We start from the raw sequence: 13,228 nt of genomic DNA on the forward strand, positions 1-13,228 counted from the left end.
CCCGTCCTTGATAATATGCCCCTCGGTTCGTTAAAAACATATGCATGAAAATATATCAGTCGGAGGGGCAGATTTATGAAGGCCTTGCTCCGCCGGTGCGACACTTTTCCCATGTTAAAAATGACGCACCGGCGGCGCAAGGCCTTCATGTTTTCTAGTGCAGGTCGTCCTGAAACATCGCGAGAAACGATGAGGAGTTGAAACTCTCTTCAAAGCGACTTTCACAGCCATTAACAGGCAGAGAGGTGAGCACTGCAGTCGCATTGACTCTTCATTCCTACGTCTCACCAGAAGATGGCAGCGCAGCCCCACAGAAGAAGAACTTGCATGATAACTGCATAGATAGTCACGAATTAAGAGAGAGAGCGTCTCCATCAGCGAACTCCTTAGTTTATTTTGACAAGGCAAAACCACTACTAGTGCAGAGACGTTTTAAGGCATGGGCAAAGTGGGCTCCGGCCCAGCGCCCCAGCTTTTCGGGGGGGCTCTGATAGATCCGGCTCTCTTCTCCACACAGTCCAGCCCTGATGACCTTGAATGATCTTTTAAACATAAATTATTTTAAATACCATTTCCTTTATTTTTAATACAGGTAATGAGCGGGCGTCGATTACAGGCATTTTGCAGAGAAATGTTGCGTTTATGGTTTTCAACACAATGCAACGTCCATGAAAAAGTTCCTTTTAGATCTAAATAGGACCTCACATACGAGAAATGGCAGTGGGTCTGCTGCTGCATTACAACATTTAAAACACATATCACCATCCCTAAATATTAAATGGAAAAACATTTAGAATTTGGACCAGTGAGCCCGTGCACCGTCACTGACCTAGCCAATGAGGGCACGAAAAGGTAAAATTGGATCATAACTCTGAAGCTGTTCCGAACAAGGGCCCTAAAACTGTGTCTGGCCCAGGGCCCCCAAAATCCTTCAGATGTCCCTGGCAACCAGACATTCAGATGTATCATATGTTCAAGATAGACGGATTTCATGAGAAACATGAACACAAAATATATGTAGGAAAAACTTGCAACTGTGTTTCTGATGGGTTGTTCAGGATGCAAGAAGTAGGCGAGAGTAAACTGTGAGTAATGCTGGCAGATGCACAGGCGTGTTAGGAGCAGGTAGGTTTTGGAGATTTGCTTAGGGATTGTTAGTTGAGAAGATCCGAATTGAGGGCAGTGTCGAATGATGCAAAGCAGAGGCAGCTCCGAGCCTAACTGGTTGTACCTATTTTGCATGTTTGTTACTGATCCTTCACAGTGACGGAGGAGTTGGTGACGCGAGCCCCATAGTGTCCGGCCCAAATCTGGGTGTCCTTCCCTTTGTGAAAAAACTTCACGTAGCGTACATTGGGACCATAGTTACGGAACACATGCGAGACCTGCAAAGAACAAAGTAAAATTAGACACGCCACTTAGTGGCTCCAAGAAACGCCATTCTTTGCAACTTTAAAATATTTTTGCACAGTCTATTGCACTGTTTTTAGACAGTGTTATTCTTTAATGACCCCCCTAGGGAAGCAGACAAATCAAATAAACGTACACTGTTGCTCATCCTTTTTCTGTGCTACTGAATACAAATAAGATGGTACCCAACACCAGCACACAGTCTCTCTGGTTACCCACTTCTCTCCAAGTGATCTACAGCTGTTTCACTCCATACTTGGCAACATTACCAGTGGTGATATGCAACTCCTGCAAGTGAAGGGCAGGGAAATTACATTAAATAAATAAAGTATAATAGGGCATATTATCAAGAACGGCATTAAATATTATCGCCGGGTTAGCGGCAGCAAACTGCCGCTTAAGCGGCGATAATGGGCTTGATATTATGCCCTTGTGAATTCCAATAGAAGTCCATGTTCTGGTGTGAACATGGGCTTCTAAGGGAATTCTCCAAGGCATATAATCAAGCCCATTATCGCCGCTTTAGGTGCAGTTTACTGCCGCTAAACCGGCGATATTTTTAACGCCATTCTTGATAGTATGCCCCAATGTTACTTACTGTGCGGCAGCCATCCTCCTCACTCCAGTCCTCTTCCTCGCTGTGGCATCAAGGCCCCAGCCAACTCCCTCAACCAATTCTGGCGCTTCTCTCATGCTGTTAACCAGCTTGAGAGAAGTGCCAGGATTGGAGGGAGAGGCCTCTGTCGGCGCTCTAAAGGGCACTGGAGGCCTGCACTTGCTCCCAATCCAGCTGTCTTAAGACAGCTCAGTTGAGAGGTTTAAAGTCCACATGTCTTGATGGCCGTCTCAAGGTGGCTGGCCAATGGGGGTTTAAAAGTGCACAGGCTGCCCTCTGCCCACTCCTCCATGCTGCCGCTCAGCAGGTCCCTTTACTTTCCTGGCACTCAGTTTGACATGGAGTGACGAAAACGTAAATGGTAATGAATTAACTTCATTACCATTTTATTTTTTGTCTCTGGAGGCATTTCATTGGGGTGACGCTCCTTCGCTGTAATGGAGAAGCCGCCCCTGATTTGACCAAAGAGATGTGGAGTTTTCAAGGTTCGCAAAAACAAAAATGAAAGCAGTCATATGACTTTTCACAAGCCTACTCCTAATTAGACTGTCTCACTCACTGAATACACAAAATGTGCATTAATCTGGAACATCAGGTAATAGCCAGAGGCATTGAGAGCTAGGAGTGGGGTGCTGCTCAGACTTACTCAGGGCTTTGACGTTGTTTATACCCAGGTCTTTGCTTATGATAATACTAGACTGATGCAGAGCTCTTCCGCTAACGGATGATGACTGGATGAGGAACAGCCGTCTGAAGCTGAACTCGGACAAGACGGAGGTACTCATCCTCGGACCCACCCTCGGACCCACCCCCTCCGCCTGGGACGACTCCTGGTGGCCGAAAACACTGGGAACAGCACCGACACCCACTGACCATGCACGCAACCTAGGATTCATCCTCGACTCCTCCCTCTCCATGTCTAAACAGGTCAACGCCGTCTCCTCCTCCTGCTACAACACCCTCCGCATGCTCCGCAGGATCTACAAGTGGATCCCGACCGAAACAAGAAGAAGGGGGACACAGGCCCTTGTCATCAGCAGACTGGACTATGGCAACGCACTCTACGCAGGAATCCCAGCCAAACACCTACGACGACTACAACGCATCCAAAACGCCTCTGCCCGACTGATCGTCAACGTCCCCCGCCGGAGCCACATCACCGCCCACCTGAGAGACCTACACTGGCTCCCCGTTGACAAGAGGATCACCTTCAAGCTCCTCACCCACGCACAAAAAGCACTCCACAACGCCGGACCAGCCTACCTGAACAGCAGAATCAGCTTCTACACCCCCACCCGCCAACTCCGCTCCGCCAGCCTTGCCCTCACCGCTGTCCCCCGCATCCAACGAACAACCTCCAGCGGCAGATCCTTCTCCTACCTCGCTGCCAAGACCTGGAACACCCTCCCTCCCCACCTACGGCAGACTCGCCTTCAGAAGACTCCTCAAGACCTCAAGACCTGGCTCTTCGAGCAGTAGCAGCACCCCCTCCCCTCTGCGCCTTGAGACCCTCACAGGTAAGTAGCGCGCTTCACAAGTACACTGATTGATTGATTGATTGATTGATTCAGGCTCACTCGAGCTCAAGATCGGTTAAAGGCCAGGCGTCAAGATCAGATAATCAGAGCTTTGCATCTGAACACTTAAACTCACCCATATTTGCCCTGTCAATAACGTCCAGGGTGCAATCCTCATTGTCCGTCTCTCATTTTACATAAAGCAACCTTACTCTCCTGTCACTTTACATCCACAAAACTCTCCCTCCTTTTCCTCTCTTTCCTCGGTTTCTTTGCCCTAGTATGTACACTTCACACAGCCTCTCCACCGTATGCCACCACTCTGTCATATTATTTTAAAATCACTATTTTCCCTTTTTGTCATGAACAAATAAGACAATACCTATATAACAAACACACGCAATCAACCCAGCTTATATATCATACTTTGGGTGCAGTAAGAAGGCGAAAAAAACAATCAGGGTGCACGCATTTTGCCCCTGGCTCCTAGCACTTGACAGTTAATTTCTCCCTTCCCTTTTTACTCCATCACAACTCTTTCACATACTTGTCTCCACACAGTGACACACTTCTCAGGTTGATCCTTCACTCGCCAGTAAACCATCTTCACTCTGTCATATTTCATTCCTATTCTGTATTGTTGTCCTCCCTCTGCTAACTTTGGTGCTCTCCTTTGGGCACTTTTATCGACCCTATCATAATACTTCTAATGAGGAAAGGCTAAATATCAGGCTTGTAAATATGTAAAAGTCTTTCAAACGAACAGCACATTTAGGGCCAGATGTAGGTAAATTGTATTTACCGATTCTTAAATACCGAATATTACTGATTCGGTATTTAAGAATCGGTAAATATGAAGGGGTGAGATGTAGGTAATTTTTTAACTTGGAATACCGAATCGGAAACATTCGGTATTTATCGATTCGGTAAATACAGAATCGGTATTCCCTATTGATTCCTATGGGCTGTGAAGCCCATAGGAATCAATGGGAAATACCGATTCGGTATTTACCGAATCGGTAAATACAGAATGTTGCAAGGGTGCGGGGGGTGTCACTTTGACACCCTCTAGCACCCCGAATTCAGGCACGTGTGACATGTGGCACACAGACATGCCCTAGGAGCAGGTCTGCGTGTCACATGGCATAGGTGTGCATGCACACATGTGCATGCACACCTGGGTTCGGTATTTTACCACCCAATTGAATTGGGTGGTAAAATACCGATTCTGTATGGCTTTTGGGACTCAGAAGAGTCCCACCTACATTTAGATTTACCGAATCGATAAAATTACCGATTCGGTATTTTACAGATTCGGTAAATTTACTGATTCGGTAAATTTACCGAATCTGTAAAATAAATGCCCCTACATGCCGATTCTTAAATACCGGTCGGTAACGGCCGAAATCGGCCGTTACCGACCGGTATTTAGGCTCCTACATCTGGCCCTTATAGTTTTTGGACGTGTCCTGACTACAGGGCACCACATAAGAGAGTACCACTCCTGCCACTCCTGGATGAGGGTACTTATCCTCGACCATGAGGAATCCTCCCATCTATTACCATGTCTAGCCTACAACATTATTTTGTAATCAAGTCTGACTAATTAAAAGCAGCAACCTCCATAAGCACCCATAGCTGAATGTTTGTCCACTTCAGGTCGCCATGGATGTTGAGATAAAAGTTTATTCAGTTACATAACAGAACCAAAGTTCTTTATGGGGGCTGACGGCAAACTTAAAAAATATTTGGACAACTAAGTCTGGTCAATGAATGCAGAAGCTGTGCATTCTCTGGATGTAAACTGAAGCGATGGCCAAAGATGTAACCATGCACTCCACGCTGTATTAAAAGAGGCCTGTGTTACGGCTCAAAAGGGGTACTCATAAGGAAAGTAGGGACCACTGTGGCATTACAAAAGTTTAGAAGCAAACATTGATAAAATGCAAACAACAGGTGATTTTAACATGGAAGTTTGTTCTGGTAAAAGCAAAAAAGCCAAAAGGGCTGACAGACAATCTTTAACAGCGCCCACTGCGAGACCTTGCTGGGCCAAAGACAAAACAAACAGTAACACATCTGACAGTTTAGTCTGGAACAAGTCTGCGCCATAGGTGCCAAACAAAGCCACAAGCTCGTCCCAGCACCCTGCTTAAAACAGATTTTGGAGAATGCCACCCAGCCATCTACTGCTTCGGGAGGGAGATTGAACACAGTCAGCTGCTGCCACTCAATCTCTGAGCATGGAGGTGAAGATAGTGCATGGCTGGACGTGGGACCGTGCCCTGCTGCTGCAATATATCTTCCCAAGGCAAAAGCCTGATTGGAGGACAAATGCTCATTCCCAAAAGTTCAGGATACCACACTCTCCTGGCCCAATTTGGAGCCACTACTATGACTTGGGCCTGGTCTCTCCTGGTCTTGTTTAGAACCCGTGGCAAGAGAGGGAGCTTTGGGAAGTCATACAGGAGTACTTGGCTCCACTCTAGATAGAATAAGTCTCCGAAATATTTCCTTCTTTGCAATTCCAACAAGCACAGGTCTTGACACTGCACACTTTTAGCAGTGGCAAAGAAGTCCACACAGGGTTCTCCTCACTGCTGGAGGACACCCTGCTGCACCGGAGTGTAGCTGCCAGTTGTGGTCCACTAGAACTTCTCTGAGCTTGTCCACCCTGACGTTTACAGATCCCACCTGGTGGTGTACCATCAGGGAGAGGCTCTTACAATTCAATCATGTCCAGAGATGCAGGTGCACTTGGCACAGAACCCAGGGCTCCACTGCGCCATGCTTGTTGCATTCCACACGGTGGTGGTCTTGTCCATTAGGACCTGAACCAGCCTCTGCTTGGTGTATGGTAGTCAGACTTTCAATGTCAATCAAATGCCCTGTCACTCTAGCAAGTTGATGTGGCGCTTCACCTCCGTCAGATGACCTCCCCAACCCCGCATTGATATGTCTGTCACCACCGTCCGCTATGGGTGGGGAAGGGAGAAGGTTCTGCCGTTGGTCCAGTTGCAGTTGAGTAGTCACTACTGAAGACAGTTTTCAGCCTCCTCAGAAACTTGGATGGAATCTGACAAAATGCTCAGGGGCTGGGCCCATGGAGGCTTCAGATCCCACTGCAGGGACCACATCTGCTTAGTCGGTAAGCAGAATGCAGGAGGTCAGTACTACAGGAATCCTCAGAGCCATTCCCACTGAGTCCCAGGAGTGAGGCTGAAACATCAGTATCATAGCCCGAATGCCTGGGACTTATTGATTTGGAAGGATGGCCTGAAACTGCTCTGTATACAGGATGGCACAGAAGAAAGGGGGCATGTTGACAGTGAACTCCATTGATGTAAGGAGGTTTGCCATCATCTGGAGGTGGTCTATGACTGTGGTGAGCTCCCCTTTAACAGCAAGTCATCGAGGTGGGGGAAGACTGGTACCTCTAATGGTACATTGCGACCATCGCCATCATCTGCGGGGAAACCCATGACACACAGTGAGGCTGAAAGGGAGAATGGCAAACTGAAAATACTTGGGGGCCACCTTGAACCACAGATAATGTCTGTGAGCCTACAAGACAGTGATATGAAGTTAGGTGTCCTGCAGGACTAATGCCACCATCCAGTCTCATGGATTAAGGGCAGACAGACGGGTCAGCATGAACATCTTGAATTTGACCTTCCACAGGAAGAAATCAAGGGGTTGAAGGTCTAAAATAGGACAAAGGCTCTGCCCTTTTTCAGCACCAGGGACAAAATTGGAGTTACAGCTAGTTTTGATCTCCGGGACCCTCTCTATGGATCTTTTCTCTAAAAGAGCTAGAACTTCTTGTATCAAAATATACAAATGATCTTCTGTAAGCCGCTCTAATGTGGGTGGAATATATGGGGGACAGAAGGAATGGCAGGGCGTAGACCCACTGGAGCCACATGTCGAATGTTATAGTGCTGGGATGCCTGAGAGTAGCGATGCGCTATATATATGCTTAATAATTATGGCTTGCCACCCATAGAGAAAATGTCTGACCCTGCCTCCCACAAGAAGGTTGTGTGCTCCTAAGGACACACTAAAGAAGCATTGAGTGTGCTGGAGTGGCTGTAGACCAGAAGGTTTGCTGTCCCTGCAAGGCTGGACGTTGTTTGCTGGATCTTCTACCCAGACCTCTAAAGGATGGGTTGGCTGTTGTTGGGCAGGTGGGCATTGGAACTGCCTGTAAGTGAAGCCCCATGCGATGTCCGGAAAGGGGTGAAATTGTTTGGGATTCTGCCTTGCTTGTGTGGAAGAACCAATAGATTGTGCAGTGGCTCTCCTCTTTGAAATACTCAAGGGTAGAGTCAGACTTCTGGTAAACATTGCAAGACCTGATAAAAGCCAAACGCATATGCAATGCTTGAACGTCCTCTGAAATGCCTGTGGATCTCATCCATGAGTGGAGTTGGAGCACCACACTGCCTTAACAGTTGGTCATGTCCAGGTCTGACCATATAAGGTACTTGTAAAGTCCCACAAACCCCTGTGAGGAAGCCGGCGTCTCTCTATCCCGAATGATGAATGGAACCTATCCAGTTTATCTAATTCAGGCCGCGTCCATCAACGAGCGCGGCTCCAGCCTATCACAGCTCTCCACCAACGAGCGTGTACCTACGGCCCCCTACTGACGGCGCCTTGCGAAGAAACAGGCGCCACCTCCCCCCTACGGATGGGAACCGTGTATGACCATTTAACGCAGATGTTATCGCTATAATTGAAGGACCCCAGATACCCGCCGAAATTAGGGCTTTCAACCATTGCGACATCACGAAGAAGACGGCCTTTTGGCCTGCTAGTGGATTTACTCCCGGATTTACTCTGCCTAACTTCCAATTTTATTGCTGGTCTAATTCTGCTTGTTACAAGGAGCTAGTTGTTACAGAGAAAATTCCTTCGTTCGGACTTGGTGTTTTAAATTGGCTGTCCCCTACTCCGTGGTACGTCATCGCCCTGACGAAGGTGTGGCCCCAACGGGGGTCTACACCGAAACGCGCGTCGGCGTTGTTCTTGTGGGCAGCAGGATTGTTCTTTCCATCCCCGGTCCTTACCATTTTCCCTGCCCACTTCCTTTTGTTTGATGATCCATTTTCGATCTGGTCACCAATTCATCCTATGGCGTTTATGTACTATTGTGATTATATGTATTGTTGTGAATGTGAGATTGGCTGCTTGGTTAAGAGTTGATGTGTGTTTATGTGGGTGTGAGATCTGGATGGTGTTTGTGGGACTTTATATGTTAAAAATCATGTGTGTGCGTTTTAATTAATGACTTTAAGGAATTAATGTTAATTTTGTAATATGAATGCATAAAGTCCTGAAACTTGAAAAAATGAATAAAAATCACTAATGTATCGTTGGGACTGATGCCTTGACTCTTCTGATGGCTGCTCCGATGTCTTGTTTGCATTTTAGGATCCTTGTATAGGACCTCATTTAAAAATCACAGGCAGGGTTCTCCTCTGTTCTTATTTATTGTTTGTTTCCCCCTGCGAACCTGCCTGCATTCCATTTTTGGGGGGCCCCTTCTGTCTAGTCATATAAGGTACTTGGTCACATCCTGGACACCTTGAATAGTCTGTGTCAAGTTGGCATGAAATTCATATGCGGCTAATGGAAATAACTTAGCTACCACTTGATTCAAGCTAGCCTGGCTGATGAAGGGTGTTACCCAGAAACCGGTCCCAGGATGCTTGTTTCCGGTTCAGGAAAGACCTGGCTTGGCAGTTCGGGCTGGACTGTTCCGATGATGCACAGGGTCAAGACTGATTTGCATATAGCTGGGTCTGAGCTGAGATGGCAAAGTGAGCTAAAGAATGATGATGGATTCAACCCAGATCTGTGACTGGGGGTGAGTGTCTGAAAAGTTTCAGCGCTCTGTCCTTCATCTCCTTGTGTTTGCTTAGTACATTCCTAGCAAACAACTTATGTTGACTGACCAAAGGGAGAAGATAGCTGAAGAAAACATCCTCTTCCCAAATACCTCAGTTGTTTTTTTACTCTGCACAGTGGGGTAGTAAGAAAAGAATTGGTGTTAACGCTGCTAGTGGAGGATTGTCCTACCAGGATCGCATTAGTAGGGTGCTGCATGAAGAAGGCAGAGTCACCCGAAACAGCAGGTCTGTTGTGATGTTCCACTTGCCTGGTTACAGGTGGACAAGGGCAGAACTGACTGCCCGACTGATAACCATGGCGAAAGAAGCAGACTCTTCCAAGGTAGACCCGGGGTCGAGACCAGGCTTGTGTTAGGGGAGGTGTCTAGCCCACTTGCCTCTTGCCAGTCCGTATAAAAATTGTCATCGTTAGTGGGGATGAAATCTCCCCACAGTTTGTCACCGTCATCTCTGTAAGGCTCTGGTCAGAGTTCGATCTTGATAGTTGTTGGAGCACTGGAGAGTGACTCCTAGGCAAAGGAGTCAGAATGTTTGGGGGTTGGACGTATAGGACCTGAACTTGAGTGCAGCTTTTGCCGAGGTCGAGAAAGATTCGGTTCAGTGTCAGATAGGACTATGGGCTCAGTGTACTCCCACGGAATTGGTGCCAGTGTTGATGGCAGGAGGAACCACCATGGCCAGTGGTTGAGGGATTGGAGTCATCTCCCCATTCAGACCTGAACCAGAGGTAGGTTCTGAAGGCACAGGCGGCGCCCAGGGCTGACCAGCTGGCAGTACCCTAACTGGCAATCTCCGCTGATCCATGGAGACTGATAGCGAGGCAGATGACGCTGGTAGGGTGCTGAAGATCCAGTGCGTGGCCTTAAACGTCTCAACCTGTTGTGGCATCAACAATGGACCCAGAAATTTGGTGAACATCGCATCAGCTGTAGACCGGGGTCCTTAGTGGGGGAGCAACATCGAGCCTGTGGGACACTTCGACATCATTGCAACTTCTCAGATGGAAAGTGGCGAGGCTTGGATGAGACCCAATTGGAAATCTATCTTTACTTTTTTGACTTCAACTTACCCGAACACCTGGAACACGGTAAAGATCTGTCATGGGACTGGGTCAGAGAAGGGAAACTGGTTTGCGCCTCTTACGTCGAGTGGGAACCACCTTTACACAACTTTGTTTGGTGCGCAGTGACATATAGCTTGGCTTTGCAGTCCTGTGTTGCATTAGGGCCCAATTCCTCGCATTACTTGTAGTCATAGACCAATCCCAAACACCAGAGGCAGACTTCGTCGGGCTCTGTCACAGACATTTATTTGCCCCCACAAGTCTGTAGTATTAGGAAGGACATATTCCCTTGCACATTGGAAAATAATTTAGGAGAAAAAGGCTCATCAACTGACGATAAAAGGTAGGAGCTAGCTCTGGATTTGTGTATAAAGGCTCAAAAAGAAGTGAACTGATGTCAGTGCACTTGGGTGGCGCTTATATGCAGCACCAGTTGTCCCTTCTGGGGCACAGCGGAGTCGACGTGAAGCTGCACAACACCACCTACTGGTGCATAGGGGCTATGCTGAAAAATCTTCCCAATACAGTCTTGCGGCTGGGGATATTCTAATAGTGAGGAATCTCAGATTAGAAATATCAACCACAAAGACAGCTTGCAAGAAGAGTACTCTTCTCCACATAGGTATTACCTGTCTATATTGACTTTGCATAACAAGTTTGAGAGAAACTTGCAATGCTGGCTAACAAGTGGTAAACTGACTCGTGGTTAGGTGACAGGTTTAACAATGATTCAGAGCGGCTTGGCTCTAAGCCAAAAAGGAGAGTGGAACGCTCAATAAAATGGTTCAATAAAGAGGAAAAGAGCCAGGGCAAGTGAGGACACAAGCAGAATTGGGTTCCAAGTCAGATGCAGAATGACAAATGATGGAAGGACTGTTCCTTCATGCACAAAGTGATTATTTGTTATACATATCACAAGACAGGGCATTACAAAAGAGACTGTGTGGTAAAACACCCTGGACCAGCTCTATCCTTTATATCGAATGCACTGACTATGAGTGAAGGGATCCTAGAGTGTTCAGTGGCACTCCACCTACTGCCAATAGACACTGAGAAAGGGACCCAGATGGGCTAAACCTCATCCATCTAAATACCATGTGTTGAAGCAGCTATCAATGGGTGAAAGATTCTAGTCCCGAGGAGCAAGGATGGTAGGGTACTAACCGGGGTAGTTCTGGTAATCATTTCTAAGATTTGATTTCCTAGGACTGTCATTTCCAACTGGGAATCAAACTTCAGGTCCTTTTAAATGAGTGAGATGTTGGAGAAAGGTGGTGTAACGTACCACTTCATAGCATAAAACACACAGACCAGTGGGCTGGTTAAGTTGATTAGCAAAACCCTTAAGAGCATGCCAGAGAACATCAGGAGGAAGTGGGATCTTCTCCTGCAATACCTCTTACCTGCTGACAGACAGATTTTGCATAAAGGAGTTGCATTCAGTCCTTTCAAACATCTGTTTGGGCCCCCAGTGCTTTGATCACTCTTCGTAGTCTGAGAAGGATAGGAAGGAACTTCTGAGCCACCCAGAAAGACCTGGCTGACTATGGGATTGATTTCAGGAAACTGACAAAGCAGATGAAAAATACCCTTCCGGTAAGCCAAGAACTGATAAAAGAATGGTTTGACCAGAAAGCAGTGCCTACTGGGTAACAGAAAGGTCAGGAGGTGTTGATGCTGAAACCCATTTGCCCCAGAGCAGGGAGGGTAGGTGCTGTGTGCCATACAAGGTAGTGCAGACGTTTTTCTGAGATTCTCCATTGGGTGGACAGAGGTGCCACAGAGGAGCCAAAAAAGATGTCCCATGTGGATTGGCTGAAGCCATACCTTTGGGGAGACTTTAACACAAACATTCTGGCAATGACAGAAAAGGACGAGGAGGGCAGTGAGTCACTCCTGGGTCACTCTTCCGCAGGGATAAAGATCATTCTGTAGAAGTGCTACAGCTTCCCCCCTACTGATTTATCAGCTGCAAGAAGACTGTGGCAAAGTATTGGGACCATTTTCCTATCTCTTCTTGCTGACCCCAGGATTAACACCTTTCTGTGACATCATAGGCACAGATGATAGCTTACCAGCAAAGAGTAAGGTCTATAGGATGTCGGATGGGGTCCAAGAGTGCAAAGTAAAGACTGCTACGATTTTGGACCTGGGAGTGGTTGAGTATTCCCATGGTCTTAGGGGTAGTCTATTAGTGTTGGTGCCAAAACAAGGGCCCCCAGACCTGTGCTTTGTATGGAAAAGTGGGCCCTCAATGACATGAATGGGGCGTAGCTTCAAGGGGGGGGGGTGTTTGGGGTTTTACAACCCCCTAAAAAACATATTGTGTAATAAATAGTTTGGTACAAGTACTTTCAGTCAGGTATTGTGAGGTGTCTGTTGGATTTCACTCTGGATTTTAGATCGCTACACTGACAAATTCTCATCTTTTCTCTCTCTCTCTCTCTTCTCTTCCTTAAAGCTTGGTTAGTTTGAAAACCATTGTGTTTTAAGTACCCCTAACAATTAACACTACTCTCTCTTTCCACTGCCTCTTAAGCCCCCCTGGTGTTCTGCTTCTCATAATGTATTTTAGCAAGCTATTGCCTGCTTCTGTTGCTGCCTGTTGCCTGCCTGCCCTTAGGTAGACCACAACGTCCAGCCTGCCCTGCTCCCTTGTGACGCCCGGCCGCACTTGTCATCAAGTAGCTCTAGGAGGTACTACAAA

General features: G+C 47.1%; 1 protein-coding gene across 1 annotated transcript in view; it reads right to left on the reverse strand.

Moving 5' to 3' along the window:
• Positions 1-556: 556 nt before the first annotated feature.
• The window catches only part of LOC144783112 (F-box only protein 2-like), a 74,770-nt gene continuing 62,098 nt past the window's right edge, over positions 557-13,228 (reverse strand). The window contains exon 6 of the mRNA XM_078662259.1: positions 557-1,385. Within this exon, the coding sequence (XP_078518385.1) occupies positions 1,248-1,385 (138 nt within the window). The 3' untranslated portion in view covers positions 557-1,247. The remainder of the gene's footprint in view (positions 1,386-13,228) is intronic.

The sequence above is a fragment of the Lissotriton helveticus genome, chromosome 9 (genome assembly GCF_964261635.1).
Source record: "Lissotriton helveticus chromosome 9, aLisHel1.1, whole genome shotgun sequence".
NCBI lineage: Eukaryota > Metazoa > Chordata > Amphibia > Caudata > Salamandridae > Lissotriton > Lissotriton helveticus.